The sequence below is a fragment of the Chanodichthys erythropterus genome, chromosome 22 (assembly GCF_024489055.1).
Source record: "Chanodichthys erythropterus isolate Z2021 chromosome 22, ASM2448905v1, whole genome shotgun sequence".
NCBI lineage: Eukaryota > Metazoa > Chordata > Actinopteri > Cypriniformes > Xenocyprididae > Chanodichthys > Chanodichthys erythropterus.
The window spans coordinates 34,434,403-34,452,764 of record NC_090242.1 but is presented as its reverse complement, the minus strand read 5'-3'; the positions used below and the strand labels follow the sequence as shown (position 1 = coordinate 34,452,764).

The 18,362-nt window shown below is 34.8% G+C and overlaps 2 protein-coding genes across 5 annotated transcripts; both read right to left on the bottom strand.

The window, feature by feature from the left end:
- Nucleotides 1-1,801: 1,801 nt before the first annotated feature.
- On the bottom strand, nt 1,802-11,331 carry LOC137013190 (gastrula zinc finger protein XlCGF8.2DB-like). 4 transcript variants are annotated; one of them, XM_067376833.1, is made up of 4 exons: nt 11,232-11,314; nt 8,273-8,393; nt 7,950-8,084; nt 5,907-7,197 (listed from the first exon to the last, which is right to left on the bottom strand). In XM_067376833.1, exons 2-4 carry the CDS (start codon nt 8,298-8,300, stop codon nt 6,434-6,436), a joined length of 927 nt encoding a protein of 308 aa, XP_067232934.1. In that variant the 5' UTR covers nt 8,301-8,393; nt 11,232-11,314; the 3' UTR covers nt 5,907-6,433. The 4 variants fall into 4 exon arrangements, with proteins under 4 accessions (XP_067232931.1, XP_067232930.1, XP_067232934.1 ...); XM_067376831.1 differs by having other exon boundaries at nt 8,277-8,393; XM_067376830.1 differs by lacking the exons at nt 5,907-7,197; nt 7,950-8,084; nt 8,273-8,393 and adding exons at nt 1,802-3,797; nt 4,925-5,044 and having other exon boundaries at nt 11,232-11,331.
- Nucleotides 11,332-12,711: 1,380 nt separating this feature from the next.
- On the bottom strand, nt 12,712-17,981 carry LOC137013185 (gastrula zinc finger protein XlCGF57.1-like). The gene is made up of 3 exons (XM_067376826.1): nt 17,903-17,981; nt 17,314-17,481; nt 12,712-15,822 (listed from the first exon to the last, which is right to left on the bottom strand). Exons 2-3 carry the CDS (start codon nt 17,369-17,371, stop codon nt 14,774-14,776), a joined length of 1,107 nt encoding a protein of 368 aa, XP_067232927.1. The 5' UTR covers nt 17,372-17,481; nt 17,903-17,981; the 3' UTR covers nt 12,712-14,773.
- Nucleotides 17,982-18,362: the final 381 nt, after the last annotated feature.

Sequence of the window (18,362 nt, the reverse complement as noted above, 5' to 3'; positions counted from 1 at the left end):
ATTTGTGTTTTTGAAATGGATGAAAACTTTTTGATTTTAGGAAATATATATGGATACAATAGCCATAACCAAAACAAAACCCTAATTGATCAGGTTACAAGTGTAGTAAATTATTTATCTCAGAGGTATCCTACTGAAGGTTTTTTTTTTTCTTTTTTAGGATGATTTTAACATGGTGATAGATTACCTTCAAAATATCTGAGACAAAATATCTGAGAAATATCTTGCATTCACTTCAATTGGGTCTCAAATCATTAAAGGTACAATTTGTGATATTTTTTTCCGCTAGAGGTCGCTAGAAGCCTATTCAAAACAAAGGCGTAGTTTGATGACGCCCAGTTTTAGAGCGGAAACTTGGGATATGTGGTCTCCATCTCAATGGACGGTACAAAAGAATAGGGATTGGAGTCTGGAAGAAATCATGTTCGTGAATGCGATTATGAACGTTACTGTAGTATGAAGCAGAGCAGGACCGAGTGTTGCGGGAGATGAACGAGGAGCTGGAGCGATTGATCAATACACGCCTCACGAGCAGCGGGGCTTTTATTATGACACAGTCGCCGGCGCCACTTCCGCTTTTCGGGTCATGAGTTTACGGGAGCTGTCCTTGTCGACAGAACCAGCGGCAGATGGTAATTATGTTCCATAAATAAGTAACACAATCCACCATAAACGTGCAAGAAGTAAATAAGGAACTGCTTGAAGCAAGCTAGTGGTTTGCTGGACGCTAGACACTACTTCCACATTTGTCCACGGCACTGTTGTCATGTGGTTTCTACGTCAGGAAAGGCGGTAACAAAGGTAACTGACCACATTGACAGGCGACTGCACTGCCCCGTGTCACTGTTTAGAATGGGAATTTTCTCATGATTTACAAGTAGTTGAAAACATTAGAGATACTGTTAGTAATCAGCTGGACAAAATATATAACACTAGCCTAGTGGTTTTGGGATATTTTACTGCAAAAACTTTACATATTGTACCTTTAAATTCCCTTAATTCAATTAAAGAAACGCAAATTAAATCAAAACAAAAGCCAAATGTTAGCTTCTTTATGGTATTTTAGTCATTATCTTCTCAAAAATGGTGTTATTAGCCTATTAAAAATGAGCTCTATATTTCCAGCACTGTTAAATGATCAATCCTTCAGTTCATCCTTCAGAGAATCTGAAAAAATATTGATGAGGGTCGATTGCTGTAATCAGACATCATTAAACGAGTGAATGTGTGTAAATTAGAGACAAAGAGTTTGCAATATCAGAGATATTCAGTAAACCTATGCGCAAAAAGATAGCAAAGTTATATACACACGTTTTAAAAAAGTATCTAAAAAAAATAGATACATTGTATACCTGGACCTGTTCTTCTTGTAGTGTATAGTCTAATGCAATGTTCATACAATTTAAGTCAATGGTAACCAAACAGTTTGGCTATCAACATTCTAAATGTTTTAAACAACACAAGGGAGAGTAAGTAATTACAGATTTTTTTGTTTTTTTTTAATGCGTTTTTATTAATATGAAAAATTAATTTTTCCCCTGTCAAGTCGGACACTTTCTGCTTCCCATAGTGACACTCACACTGCGTTTGTGTACTTTATCTAACAAAGTAGATGAGATGCAATTGTCAAATAAACCGATGTTTCAGACATTTACATAAAGCAACAGAAAATCTTTTTAATAATCAATAACTCAATAAAGTGGGTCTATGTAATTTTTTTTAATCAATTATTTTAATAAATATGACAGCATATTGTTACATGAAACCAAATTTACTGTTATAACAACACAGATTTGTGAGCATTAGCAGAACTGAAGGTGTCCCAATAAACACAAAACACACGTCATTGTAGTCGGTGAATCCGGCCAATCATGGAAGAGCTGTGTCGTCATGAGAGCTTGTGGAGAAGCTCTGGAGAAGCTCTTTGGTTCACCCATTTAATTCACTCAAAATGCAGATTCAACATTAACTTCTTATTAATTGTACTGTTGTATAAAATCAGTATCACATTTGCACTTGTGCTATTTGCGACAGAACAGCACTTGTGTAATATTGCTTATTGTTCAAACTTTTTTTCATGACTTTTCTAATGAACAAATGTGCTCATGACTTAAGCCACTCAAAAAGTACAAGTTTTGTTCATTTTTTCTTGTAACAAAATCTTAATACAAATGTAGATATAATGAATTACATTAATAGTGCAGCACCTCTTAACAGCCAGACTAACAAAATGAATTTGTACAGAATATTGATGGAGAAGACTAGTTTCACTATTTACTCCGCAACATAAAATAAACATTTACATCTAAAATTGGATAATTTTGACCCCTCAATTTCCAACAATCCTCAACATGCCTCTGTGTAAAGCATTTAACATATAGGATGTGAAACTCTTTCCACACCGAGTGCATGTGAACGGTATTTCTCCAGTGGAATTCTCATGTCTCTCTTAAGATTTGATTTATCTGTGTAAATCTTTCACACTCAGAGCAGGTAAAAGATCCCTTGACTCCAATTTTTTTCCAGTTCATTTTTGTGTAAAAATCTTATTCTTTGAAATGACTCCATCTTCATTTGTGAAATGATGAGGCTTTTGCTGTTTGTCCTTTTTCACTTCTACTGGGTCTAAAATCAAAATTAAATCCACATAATTCAATAAAAGAAGGACAAGTGTTGGACATTCATTAAAGTTGAATTATCTCATTATAAATCAATCACGTTTGTGAAAAGAGTAGGGGAATGCTTGACCAAAATGTCAGCAGATTCAAACTTCACTACTAGTTTTAACAAATTACCCCTTTAGATTAAATCACTCTGTTGTAAGTAATGTATCTGAACATGAACATTTGCTAATTAGACAACTTCGAGCAATGTTTTTTTCTTGTGAGTCTGTAGATGAGAAACTCTTTCACATGAAAAACACTTGCACGGCTTCTCTCCAGTATGAACTCTCTGGTGTGATTTTAAGTTGCTTGATATAACGAAGCTCTTCCCACAGTCAGCGCAAACATGAGGTCTCACACCAGTATGAGTACCCTCATGCTCTTTTAACTTTTGTAGTCGTGTAAAACTCTTTCCACAAAAAGAACAAACATGAGGCTTCACAGCAGCATGAACTTTATGGTGTGTTCTTAAGCTTGATTCAAAAACAAAAGTTTTATCACACTGATCACAGCTGAATGATCTCACTCCAGAGTGACAGCGCTGATGATCTTCGAGAACGCTTTTGTAACCAAAACTCTTTCCACAGTGAGTGCATGTGAACAGTTTTTCTCCAGTGTGAATTCTCATGTGTCTCTTAAGGTTTCCTTTCTGAATGAAACTCTTTCCACACTGAGTGCAAGTGAACAGATTTTCTCCGGCGTGAATTCTAATGTGCACATTTAAGTGTCCTTTATGTCTGAAACTCTTTCCACACTGAGTGCATGTATAAGGCCTTTCTCCAGTGTGAGATCTTGTGTGTTTGTTAAGGTTTGTTTTATCTGTGAAACTCTTTCCACACTCAGAGCAGGTGAACGATTTCTCTCCAGTGTGTTCTCTCATGTGTCTATTAAGGGTTGATTTATATGTGTAACTCTTTCCACACTCAGAGCAGGATAAAGATCCTTTGACTCCAGATTTTCCAGCTTGTGTTAGTGTGAAATTCTCTTCAGTCTTTGAAACAACCACATTTCCATCTTCATTTTTGAAATAATGATATTTTTGAAACTGATGTTGTTTATCTTCATTTTTATATGTCAGTTTTCCATCTTCGTTTGTGAAATGATGCTGCTTGTCTTCATTCACTTCCATCGGGTCTAAAATGAATATTAGATTCCCCAAGTTCAATAAAAGAAGGCAAATGAGAAACAAAGACATAAAGTTAATTCTTACTTGAGCATTGAGTTTACTACTGAGTCCACTAGTATCTAGTTTTAGATGTATTTTTTTTTAGATATATTTGTAACACAGAAATAACAATACTTTGTGGTTGAAAAGACTGTTTTTGAAGCTGTTTCATATCTGACTCTCTGCGTCAGCAGCAGTGCCAAATGTTCCAGTGTGAGTTTGTCAAAGGTTTAATAGACATGCGAGAACCATGGTCATTTAGGAATGAGATTGAGTGGGAGTATAAATTGAGATCACATTAATATGCAAATAATTACATTGTATAGAATGGGTCTACCCCTTTATAGCAATTTTACACACATTGCATTAAATAAAATAGTATATCAAACCATTGTTATATCTTTCATAACATTAGTGAGAATCATGTTTATACAAAGTTTGGTTAAAAATGACCTGAACCTAAAATCTGATTGGTAAATGAAAAAAAAAAAAACATTGTTTTTCCCTGTACATGTCATATCATGCCATTTTATTTTCTTAATAACTGATTCTTGGTGTCTTCTACAGAAGACATTTATGAAACCAATGGCCTGTTTTTTAACAGAAAGTCATGTTCTGATTTGAAACCCCATAACCTTTTTCCTGAGTTGTTTATTTACGACAAATTGAAAATAAATGATAATTGCAATATATATATATATATATATATATATATATATATATATATATATATATATATATATATAAAATATTTCCATAAGTGCTAAATTTAATCATTCAGTAAATGTTATTTTTAAAGACCAAGTAAAGGGAGTTGTCATGGTGAAACTTCCAAATATTTGGTATCTGAAAAGCCCTCAATGTGCTTTTTATAGGACATCCAGACTATGACATGTAGGCCTTACATGTTTGTTCTCAGACATGTTTGTTCTCAGACATAGACGTAAATTTAGTAAATTTGTAATTTACTAAATTTACTTAATATAGTGTCCTCTACAGAGGAAAAAAAGTCTATGCCTGGGTCTTAGGAGTATATGTAAGTTTTCATCATAATGTTCCTCATCAGTCATTAAAAAGAATGAAGGAAAACACCAACCTATTTGTTCCTCTGTATCTTCATCTTTTATTCTGCAGGGCTCTTCTTTAATCTCCATCTTTACAATAGTATGTCAGTAGATTCTCCTGCAGTAATTCCTCCTGCTTGCTCCTTCTTCTCCTGTGGGAAGATATTCCCAATCATTTAAACTCTCATGAACAGCTGTGTGAGCAGCTTCACTGACTGAAGGTGTGAATTGTGGTCGCTGTTGCTCATTTAGATAATCATCACAATTACAATCACTCTTAATTATTCAGCTTTAAAGGTGGGATATATTTCAAAAACGCTGTTGGACATTGTTGATATTTAAAATCAACCCAAACAAACCCACCCATCTCTTCATTGGATTTATATTGTGTTGTTAAATTTTTTACTCTTTACAAATTTTAACACTAGTAACAACGATACAGAGTCAAGGCTGAACATTTAACTTTTTGTCCTAACCTGCCTAATCAAAAACACAACAGCAACAAACAAGCGTGCATATAGCCACTTATAGTACTTGAACCCATAGTGTACAAGTGGTAACTAAATACATTTTTAAATACAGAGATAATATATTAATAGCACATTTTAGTTCATATTTCATGGTGTCTCAAAATAGCCCAGTTGAGTACACTTAGATGTTCTTAAGTACAAAATTAGTGTGTGAAAATAGAGGACTTTAAGTACATTACAGAAATGTACTTTTTTCACCTGGGTTAGACTTGGATGTCAGTTTCGCGATGTCGCAATGTCGGCTTCAGTTACGTGAGCGCCCTTTACTGGCGGAAACCAATCCCTATTATAAACTATCTAACCTTCATAGAGTAGATACAAGACAACAAAGATAAGAGCTGTTATCTAGTTTGAAATTATACAAACACTATCTATGTCCCCAAATATGTCTGATTTGGGATAAAGATTCAAATTTCAAAAAAGTTCACATGGTTGAAGTGAAAGCAAATGGCACCATCTGAGGAATATCTGTGGCGCTGCCAAACTATTACCATATAACCTCATGCAAGTTATTCAGAGGATCGAGATGACACAAAATCATCTTAAAGCAAGAGTTCCATTTATTAATTTTTTTTATCAAACTAATATTTTAAACCAAAATACATAGTATATCCACAGTGTAACTTAGAACTTAATCTTAAACCTTATTTCATAACTACTAAACAGCAGCTGTAAAACAAATATGTACACTGCTGAATTGTCACACATTCACTTTTCCTGAGCAATTTCATCTTCTCTCAGTGATGTTTGTCAGAGTTCATATTAGAGTTGTTTGAAATATGTAATATAAATTTAACAGACTATTGTTGTCAGTTTTAAACAAATGCATCATATGCACAATTAATGAAAATAACTGAACTCCACAAAGAAACAAAACATCCCTTCAGAAATTGTAGTTTTAAAGCAACACTAGTTTTCTTAACTTTTTTTTACCTTCTTCAAAGGTTCCCCTTGACAAAAAAACTTCATTACTAATTTTAAGTCAGTATGAACTACACATCAGTATGAATTTTAAGGTGTTTTTAAGTGTGATTTAAAAACAAATGTTTTATCACACTGATTACAGCTGAATGATCTCACTCCACAGTGACAGCGCAGATGCTTTTTCAGAATGCATTTGGATGTGAATCTCTTTCCACACTGAGCGCATGTGAACGGTCTTTCTCCTGTGTGAATTCTCATGTGCACATTTAATTGTCCCTTCTGAATGAAACCCTTTCCACACTGAGAGCATGTATAAGGCCTCTCTCCAGAGTGAAGTATCATGTGATTCTTAAGGTGTGATTTCTGTGTGAAACTCTTTCCACACTCAAAGCAGGGGAACGGTTTTTCTCCAGTGTGAATTTTTATGTGTCTCTTCAAGTCTTTATTATCTGTGAAACGATTTCCACACTGAGAGCATGTATAAGGCCTCTCTCCAGAGTGAAGTCTCGTGTGATTCTTAAGGTGCGATTTCTGTGTAAAACTCTTTCCACACTCAGAGCAGGGGAACGGTTTTTCTCCAGTGTGAATTCTCATGTGTCTATTTAAGTTTTTATTATTGGTGAAACTCTTTCCACACTCAGAGCAAGTTAAAGATCCTTTGACTCCAGATTTTCCAGCTTGTTTTAGGGTGAAATTCTCTTCAGTCTTTATAACGACTGCATTTCCATCTTCATTTTTTAAATGACGAGAATGATGATTTTGAAACAGATGTTTTTTGTCTTCATTTTTATATGTCAGTTTTCCATATTCATTTGTGAAATGGTGTTTGTCTTCATTCACTTCCATCAGGTCTAAAATCAACATATTAAAAATTCAATTAAAAAGGACAAATGAGAAACAAAGAAATTAAGTGAATTCTTAGTTTAGCACAGATTTTGTTTACTAGTGAGTCCACCAGTATAACATCTAGATTTAGATGTATTTTTATGTCAGTTTTCAGCCATATGGGTTGAGCAGTTTATTCCAAATTTTCTTAAAAGACTTAATCACTTGTTATGATTAACAGATTTACTGTTTACTCACATGTAAACATTAATCAGCAAACATAAGCAGCAGCTCAACCGAACATGAATAACGCACAAGAACAAACCTCTTCTGAAAGCTCAAATGTGCTGCGTAACCAGTGATGTTCATTCTTGTGTGTTACGCAGCACATTTGAGCTTTTGGAAGAGGTTTGTTCTCACGTGTGAAGCAAGTTTGGTTGAGCTTCTGCTTATGTTCACTGATCAATGTTTATATGACAGAAAAGTCTCTAAATTAATTCTTTTCATCATAAAAAGTGATCAAGTCTCTTCAGAAAATTTGGACTAAACTGCTCGATTCATACAAATTAGCTTTCCGATCTCTATGAACTTTCTGAAGCGTCAGTTGCAAAGGCAGTCTATGGTGGAACAGACATCTCTCAAATTTCATCAATTGAACTTAATTTCTGTTCTGAAGATGAACTAAGCCTTATGAGTTTGGAAAGACATGAGGGTGAGTAATTAATGACCCTTTAAAGGTCCTTGGTAGTATTTAAAGAGAATGAAGAAAAACACCAACCTATTTGTTCCTCTGTATCTTCCTCTTTTTGTGTGAAATTCTCTTCAGTCTCTGAAACAACTGCATTTCTATCTTCATTTTTGAAAAGATGAGGTTTTTGAAACAGATGTTTGTCTTCATTCACTTCCATCATGTCTAGAATCAGCATATTAAATTCAATTAAAAAGGACAAATGAGAAACAAAGAAATCAAGTTCATTCTTAATTCGGCACAAATCTAGTTTACTACTTAGTCTATTAGTATCTATTTTTAGATGTATTGTTATTTGTCCGTTTGCATCTTAATGTTCCTCAGTAATCTTTGAAGAGAATGAAGGAAAACACCAACTGATCTGTTCCTCTGTATCTTCATCTTTTATTCTGCAGGGTTCTTCCTTAAACTCCATCTTTACAATAGTATGTCAGTAGTTTCTCCTGGAGTAATTCCTCCTGTGTGCTGCTTCTCCTGTGGGAAGATGGGAATATTCCCCAGCATTTTAACTCTCATGAAAAGTTGTGGGAGGGGCTTCACTGACTGAAAGTGTGAATTGTGGTCACTGTTGCTCATATAGCAGATGATCATCAAACTTACAATCGCTCTGAATTATTCAGGTGCAAATGTTTGCTCAAACAGTCGTTTAACGAGTTCGTTTGCCCATATAATCTTTAGGGTATTAGTTTAGCTAATTTGGCTTGCTGTCCACTGAGGAGGGGCTCGATGAAGCAGCTTCAACTCGAGCTCTGATACACCCCCCAGTGAATAAATATAGGATATGATTACATAGGACAAGGTACAAAGATGAAGGTGGAGTTTGGGGAGGTGGAGGGATGCTGGAACAGCTGAGACTGAAGAGAGGTAAACAGCTGCTTATATACTCTGGCTGTTGATTGGAAGATTAGATGGGCTCGCTCCTCCCTAAATTATGTTTAGGAACTTCACTTAGAGTCAATCAGTACTCATCCTGCTGGATTGGTCTGCTGCTTTTGACACTGTTAATCACCAAAACCTTCTGCCAACACTAATGATAAAAGGCATTTCAGGAACTGCAGATTTGCCTTACATAACATTCGGGAGATCAGGCCCTTCCTATTGAAGCATGCTACACAACTCCTTGTCCAATCTCTTGTTCTATCCAGACTGGACTATTGCAATGCTCTCCTGAAAGACCTGCCAGACAGCATGTACTGTCAAACCTCAGCAACTGATCCCAAATACAGCAGCAAAAGTAGTCTTTAACAAGCTGAAGAGAGCACAAAATATACCTCTCTACATACACTTGCACTGGTTGCTAATTGCAGTTCACTTCAAGGCACTGATGTTTGCCTACAGAAAAATCCACTGGCTCTGCACCCCACACCTACTTCAGAATTATGTGCCCTTCAGAAGCTTGTGTTCTCCAAGTGAACCTTGTGGTGTCATCCAAAGAGACACAAATTCACTTTCATAGACCTTTACCTGGGCTGTTCCCTGCTGGTTGGATCACCTGCCTAACTCAAACTGAGCTGCTGAGTCTTTAGCCATCTTTATGAAATTGCTGAAGAGACATCTTTTTCATCAACATATGACCCATTAACGCTAACACTTATTCCTAAACTCTTTAAATAAACTGGGACTAGTCTCAGCACTTACGTTCACGGTCATTAGCATTCAGAAACGCCTCCTATGAACCATATATGGTGACAATACTTCCCTTTTAAAAATCATGTGATTGTGTTTTTTGCACACTGCAATAATGGCAAAGAGAGCACTCTGTGCTGTTGCCAAGCAGATCAGCACGATCTTGGAAAACGCACTCGCTGCGGACCGCATTGTTTGCCGAATCGACCAATAACACAAGATAAGCCATTGCACACATTTTTCACAGCTGTCTTTTATAGGGTTTGACACCAATTACACATTGTGTTTAAAACTAGACAAATGATAAATTGAGTGTTTTATAATTAAAGGAAACACAAGACATATGGATTCCTTAATGCATACTGTGACACTCTTAAATGCTTTTTATGTCTTGCATGCTTAGAGGTGTGCTTATATTTACACACATTTCTATGTATAAGTACAAGTGGGTGAATCCCACACTTTGCATGAAACTCTTCTTACGCACTCATTACGCAGAAATCTGTCCATACGCACCGTTGATAAATGAGGGCCCTTAATGTCTTTCTCTCTCTCTCTCTTACATACACAAATAGGGTGCTTCTCAATATCCCTTGTTTCCTCGCTCCTCCGTCCTCCATCCTATGACCCTGATACCGATCGAGCTCAGCCATCTTGAAGGACATCTCAATTCTCTAATTGCACAGCAAGGAGGTGAGGAACGAGGAGTGAGGAAGCCTCCTGTGGAGTCTTGAGCGAGGATACACAGGTGCATCCTTTGCGGAAGTCTTTCTCATCGAGAAACTGTGACGCACACATAAATTCTCCTCCCCCTTCATATCTGTCACAATAATTTAAATGTATGCTTTAATGTATGCAGTTTAAATAAACTGTACATCTCATATATTTCAACAGGGCATCTTGCTTTATTAATATTTATTATATTTTTTAAAATAACCAAACTTTAATAACGTGGCTAGATCCCTCGAGTGTAACTGACGACGCTTTGAAGAAGTGACGTTAAAGGGAACGAGGATATATCATTTCACTTGATTCAATTCCTCTGTCCTCGCTTCTTTTCCTTGTGTCCTTCCCTCGCATCCTGAAAGGGTGGAGTTAAGACGCGAGGAAAGGAAACGAGGATGCACAAATAAGAATTGAGAAGCACCCATATTCAATCCCTGTGTGCCAAACTACCTAAATGAGTTAATAGTTAATCTGTTGACAATGATTGGACTATTTATTAAATTAAAAATAAAATAACAATGATGTTTAACATTAATGATGAATAACACGATTGAAACGTTTTCTTGCCGTAACAATTGAATCCTGGTTGGTCAATTGCTGTTATTTATATATGTAGACAATTTTTAATATTTCATTTGCATGGTAAGTTTTAGGCCTACATAATAGCTGTTCCACCCTGTTAATGGGGATGGTAAGGGGGTTCGGTTTTACAGTGGGGATGCATTTTGTCAGGGGTCAACTCGAGCCCTGCTTAATTAAAAACGTTTTATTACAATGTTTTATTTGATAATTAAATAAAATGAAAACAACTCATAAGCTTACGAGTACTGAGCTTACGTTTCACGATCATAATGTACAACATCTGTCCCTTCATTTCGATTAATTTCTGAGTGATTTACTGAACAGACTGAATTTTGGATTTAGATTTCTCCTACTAAATTATAAAATAAATGTACTCACAGTCTAAATAAACAGCAGATTTAGATCAGAACGAACGGCTGTGTTCCACTTCTCATGTTTATGTTCCCTTCCCTCGCTCACTTCTCTTCTTCTCCTAGACTTGGATGGATGTGTGTCATTGCTTCAGTTGCACGAGCGCCCTCTACTGAAGGAACTACAGTGATGGGAATTCTTTAATTTTAGATACAGGCAATGTAGTAAAGTTAAAAGTAGCAGTAAAGTTAAAGACATGCCAAAATATTCTAGCCGATTTTGAAAAGTTGAGAGGAAGCTATTATTTAACCTCCAGAATGAAACAATAGATGTGTAACTTTTCACGTGCACATTAATTGTTCCCTTATGAAACTCTTCATATTTTTTTTTTATTTTTTTGCATGAAATTATTTTTAGTCTGTGAAATTACAACTTAATGAGGTTTTTGAAACGGATGCTGCTTTTCTTCATCATTCACTTCCAATGGGTCACAAATTATTAAATTCCATTAATTCAATTAAAGAAAGGCAAATTAAAAACAAATGACTGTATAGCTTCTTTATGGTATTTTAGTCATTATCTTCTCAAAAACTGGTGTTACTATCAGAAATGAACTCTATATTTCCAGCACTGTTAAATTACAATCCTTCAGTTCAGTTCAGAGAGAAGCTGAAAGAATATTGATGAGGGTTGATTGCTGTAATAAGACATCATTAAACAAGTGAATGTGTGTAAATTAGATTAAAAGAATAGTTTGTAAATCAGAGATATTAAGTAAACCTATGTGTCAAAATAATAGCAAAGTTATATGCAAGCATGTTTTAAAAAAACTAAAAAATAGATACATTGTATACCTGAAACTGTTCTTCTTGTAGTGTATACTCTAATGAGTACATAATTAGATTAATGGGTTAATAATGGGTATTAAAGTGATAGTTCACCCAAAAATGAAAATCCTGTCATCATTTATTCTTCCTTGTGTCATTTCAAACCTGTAAGACTTTCTTTCTTCTGTGGAACATAAAAGAAGATAATTTGAGAAATGTCTCAATATTTAGTTTGTTCATACAATTGAAATCAATGATAGCCAAACAGTTTGGAAATATGAAAATGTTTTCCATCAAATCTGACATTTTCTGTTTCCCATAGTGACACTCACACTGCGTTTGTGTACTTTATCAGACAAAGTAGATGAGATGTTTGTTTGTTTGTTTTTTTAGCTGATTTTGGTCAAATACACCAATGTTTTCATGAAGTAATGGAAACACTTTTCATGTACTGCTTAATACAGCACCATCATCTGTACAAGAAACATAAACCTATATTAAAATAGGGTACCTATAAAGTGGGTCTATATATTTTGTATCAATTATTTTGATAAATATGACAGTAAACACTGTTACATGAAAACAAATTTACTGTTAGATCTGTGAGCATTAGTGGAACTGAAGGTGTCACAAACACAAAACACATGACACAAACATTAACATTTTTATTGAACTGTTGTATAAAATCAATATCACATTTACAAGTTTAGTTATTTTTTCTAGTAACAAAATCTAAATACAAAGTATAGATATAATGAATGACATTAATAATAGTGGATCACCTCTTAACAGCCAGACTAACAGAATTAATTTGTACAGAATATTGATAAGAGTTTCACTATTTACTAGTTTCACTATTTACTTCCCAACATAAACAAAATAAACATTTCCATCTAAAATTGGATAATTTTGACCTCCCTCCAATTTCCATCAATCCTCACCATGCTTCTTTCATTTTAACAAATTGGTGATGTTGCTATTTTACAAGAAATTCCATCTTTTGATTTATCAGAATGTCAAACTATTTACTTTAAAAGTGACAGATCTGAAAATGAACTTGGCTTATTAAGTAAACTTCTGCAGAACATTTGGTGAAACTCTTCCCACATGAAGAGCACCGGCTTCTCTCCAGAACAAATTCTTTCATGAGTTTTCAGGTTTCTTGACAGAGTAAAACTCTTTCCACAGTGTGAGCACTTGTAAGTTTTCTCTCCAGTACGAATTTTCAGGTGTCTTTTTAAAGCATGCTATGTAAGAAAGGTGTTCCCACAGTCAAAGAACATATAAAGTGTTTGGATGTGAAACTCTTTCCACACTGAGTGCATGTATAGGGCCTCTTTCCATTGTGAATTCCCATGTCTCTTAAGGGCTGATTTATCTGTGCAACTCTTTCTAGACACATATCCTTTGACTCCGTTTGTGTGTGAAATTCTTTTTCTTTGAAATGACTGTTTCCATCTAGAGGTCTGCAGTCAGATTTCTTGCAGCATAAATGTCAGAATGAAAGGCGGTAGTTGTCGATAACTCGGGTTTACTTTGGACAGTAGAGGGCAATAGCCCGGCCACTCCTGACATCCTTTGACAACAGTGTATCTGTGGTTGAACTTGAAGTGGAAAAAACTTTTGCCAGTTCACACAGTTCCCTGCCCTGATCAACCTTGCAAGAAATGTCCTTTGCATCCTGGCCACGAGTGCACCTTCAGAGAGAACATTCAGCCTTTGTGGTCGTATTTTGGAGGAGAAACGTTCAGTACCAAAACCATCGTAAGTCAGCGACACTCTGTTCTTGCTTGGATGTTAAAAAAGATTTAATTTTGCAGTATAGCTAGTAAGCCAACAGTTTTCGTCCATTTGTATTTTTGGCTTAACCTTTAGTTTTGAGTGACAGATGTCACATTTAATTTAGCCTATTTTTTTATTTTTGACAGTATCATAAGACAAATAACATATAAAAAGTCTTGTATAGCCAACAATTTATATTTGGAGTGTCTATTTACACCAAGTGCGAATAGCATCCCTTGTTGACAAACATTATTTACATGAACTCTGCCCACCAATGTCTGGTTTGGCCACTCAAGTTTTAAAAAAGACGCGTGGAATTTGGCATTATCAATGGCGCAGCAGTGAGTGAGGCTCACAGAACTAGCTTTTAACGCAATCAATGTGGGTTCGAATCTGCCTTTTGCCAAGCTTACATTTATTTTCAATAAAAATTAAAATGTTCTAAAAGTTGAAATAAACAGGGAACAAGTTAAATCATATTAAAAGTGTTTATTGGGTACGGTTAGGGGAAGGTGTAGGGAGGGTTTTTATTCTTGCAATAAGGCAGCATCCATTTAATAATTTTAATAAAAATCAATCAATTTTTAATCAAAAAAAATAAAAAATTACACTGATATTATTGCACCATGCTAACGTACAAAAATACTGAGGTGCAAATAGTATCTGCCAATATAAAGTATAGATAGCATCTAATTACTAATTGCAAAGAACTGATACTTTTACACGGTGTAATTATAATCCATCACTATTTTCACCTAGTGTAAGCATATCACTAAAAAAAATGCTGCTATTGTGACTTAGCGTAAATAGCATCTATTGCAGATATCCGCTGCCATTTTTATTTGTTATCCCCATATTTCAATAAAATAGGGACAAGTGTTTGAAGATCAGTAAAGTTGAATCATATCATTATAAAAAACCTATTACCTGTGATGTGATGTATCTGAACATGAGCATTTGCTAATTAGACAACTTCGGGCATGGTTTGTTATTATGCGTCTGTAGATGAGATAATCGGCTGAAACTCTTTCCACATGAAGAGCACCTGTACGGTTTCTCTCCAGTATGAACTCTCTGGTGTAATTTTAAGTTGCTTAATATAACGAAGGTCTTCCCACAGTAAGAGCAAACATGAGGTCTCACACCAGTATGAATACTCTCATGCTCTTTTAAACTTTGCAGTCGTGAAAAACTCTTTCCACAAAAAGAACAAATGTGAGGCTTTACAGCAGCATGAACATTAAGGTGTGTTTTTAAGCCTGATGCCAAAACAAAAGTTTTATCACACTGATCACAGCTGAACGACTTCACTCCAGAGTGAGAGAGCAGATGAGTGTTGAGAACGCTTTTGTAACCGAAACTCTTTCCACACTGAGAGCATGTATATGGCCTCTCTCCAGTGTGAGATCTCATGTGCACATTTAGGTGTCCTTTCTGAATGAAACTCTTTCCACAGTAAGTGCACCTGAATAGATTTTCTCCAGTGTGAATTTTCATGTGCTTATTTACATCCTCTTTGCGAATGAAACCCTTTCCACACTCAGAGCAGGTGAAGGGTTTTTCTCCAGTGTGAATCCTCATGTGGTCATTTAGGTGTCCTTTATGTCTGAAACCCTTTCCACACTCAGAGCAGATATAAGGCCTCTCTCCAGAGTGAGATCTCATGTGTCTGTTAAGGCCTGATTTATCTGTGAAACACTTAAAACACTCAGAGCAGTAGGACAGTTTCTCTCCAGTGTGTTCTCTTATGTGTTTGTTAAGGGTTGATTTATATGTGTAAGTCTTTCCACACTCTGAGCAGGTGAAAAATCCTTTGATTCTCCGAGATCTTCCAGCTTGTTTTTGTGTGAAATTCTCTTCAGTATTTGAAACAACTGCATTTCCATCTTCATTTTTGAAATGATGAAGTTTTTGAAACAGATGTTGTTGGTCTTCACTTTTATATGTCAGTAGTTTTCCATCTTCATTTGTGAAATGATGGTGTTTGTCTTCATTCACTTCCATTGGGTCTAAAACATTAAATTCCCCAAATTCAATTAAAGAAGGCAAATGAGAAACAAACAAATAAAGTTAATTTTTACTTGAGAATCTAGTTTACTATATAATCCACTAGTCTCTAGCTTAGATGTATTGTTATATCCTCCTAAGAACCAGAAATATTTTTTTCATGTGAATTTAGTTTATGTCCTTACATTGTTAGGAACATAAGAAACTAGAGCTGCACAATTCAGAGTAAATTATCAGGAAAATTTTTTTGAAAGTGAACTAATTCTTTAAGCCTTTGCTCAAACAAAGTTGCTGTATGTCCTCCATTGTTGTTTTACTGTGACTTTCTTCTTCTTAATACACCACGTAAAAGAATGATTTGATACACTATTTTACTTTATGCAATATGTGTGTAAAACTGCTATAAATTCTATACAACATAATTATTTGCATATTAATGTGTTCTTGTTGAAATATATAATGAAAAATATAGTGTGATAATGGGAGTAAAACCTTGACAAAATTTTTATATGAATATCTCATATTTCATAGGAATGTTGCTGCTATATAATTTCTTTCCCCATTGACTTTTTGTGTCTCCCCAAAATGCTTTACAAACGCCATAACGTTTCTTGAGATGTTTGTTTACATCAATTTCAAAATTACTCGGATTTAAATGATACAAAAAGTTATATTTCCATAAGTGTGCTAAATTTGTACGGAAGAGGATTAGGGCCAAACAATAATAAAAAAATAAAACCATCTTGAGAAAAAAGTCGAGATAAAATGTTGAGAATAAACTCGTTAAATTACGAGAAAAAAGTCGAGATAAAATGTTGAGAATAAACTCGTTAAATTACGAGAAAAAACGTAAAATTTTGAGAAAAGTCGATATAAAATGTTGAGAATAAACTCATTAAATTACGAGAAAAAAGTCATTAAATTACGAGATCAAATTCGTTAAATTATGAGAGAAATGTCATTAAATTTCGAGAAAAAGGTTGAGATAAAACGTTGACAATAAACTCATTAAATTATGAGAATAAAGTCATTAAATTACAAGAAAAAGTCGTTAAATTACGAGAACAAATTTGTTCTCGTAATTTAACAACCTTTTTTCTCGTAATTTAATGACTTTATTCTCAACATTTTATCTCAACTTTTTTCTTGAAATTTAACAACTTTAATCTTGAGATGTTTTTTTTTAATTATTATTATTATTATTGCTTGGCCCTAATCCTCTTCCATAAAATTTGATCATTCAGTCAATGTCAGTCATTTTTTAAAGACCAAATAGAGGGAGTTGAAACCTCCAAATATTTCAATATCTCTGAAAAGCCCTAAATGTGCTCTTTACAGGACATTCAAACCTAAAACGTGTGACATGTATGTTCTCAGAGGAATTTACTAAAATATAGAGGAGAAAAGGCTATGCCTGGCACTCAGGAAGATATGTTAGTTTCCATCTTAATGTTCCTCATCAGTCATTAGAGAGAATGAAGGAAAACACTAACCTATTTGTTCCTCTGTATCTTCTTCTTTTATTCTGCAAGGTTCTTCCTTAATCTCCATCTTTACAATAGTATGTCAGTAGTTTCTCCTGGAGTAATTCCTCCTGATTGATTCTTCTTCTCCTGTGGGAAGATGGGAATATTCCCCAGCATTCAATCTCTCATGAACGGCTGTGGGAGGAAATAAAAATGAGCGAATCATGGTCTGCTCATTTAGCAGATGATCATCACACTTACAATCACTCTGGTTTATTCATGTTTAAGTGTTTTCCTCAAACAACTGTTAAGAAACAATTCAACTCCTCTAACTAATATTTATTTTGTTCTTACTTTATGATTTACATACATTGAAAAATTTGTTTACCGGGCGTCTTTACATAAAATGAAAACACAACTCATAACCCCCACAAATTATAATTTGAAAAGAAAAAAAAAAAAAGTAAAAATAGCGAGTTTACGTTTCACAAGCGCAATGTACAACATCCGTCGGTTCATTTCGATTAATTTCTTTGTGATTCACTAAATGAACTGACTCCTTTCATCATTTAGATTTAGATTTATCCTAATAAAAGGATAAAATGAATATACTCACGTGGAAAAACAGCAGATTTAGAGCAGAATAAACGGCTGTGTTCCACTTCTCATGTTTATGTTCTCTTCTTCCCTCGCTCACTTCTCTTCTTCTACTAGACGCGGATGTGTGTCTTTGCTTCGGTTGCACGAGCGCCCTCTACTGGCGGAAACCTATTCCTATTAAACTACCTGACCTATTATTAATAAAATGTGTTCAAAATGAGGTTAAAAATATAGAAATATGTACCTTAACTCCAGAACTCAGTTCTCTCCAAACAGCACAATGCAAGTTGTCTGAATTAGATTTCTCATAACAAAAATAAAATCACAGTCAAAAGTACACTGTGTAGCTTTTGGAGCTTAATAAACTACACTTAATTGACCCGCAGAAGAACATTGTAGCCAAAGCTACTTCTCTCTGTTTATGTCTGAGGAGTCACACAGGTACTTGATTGGTTACTCCGCGGCAGTTGGCGTCC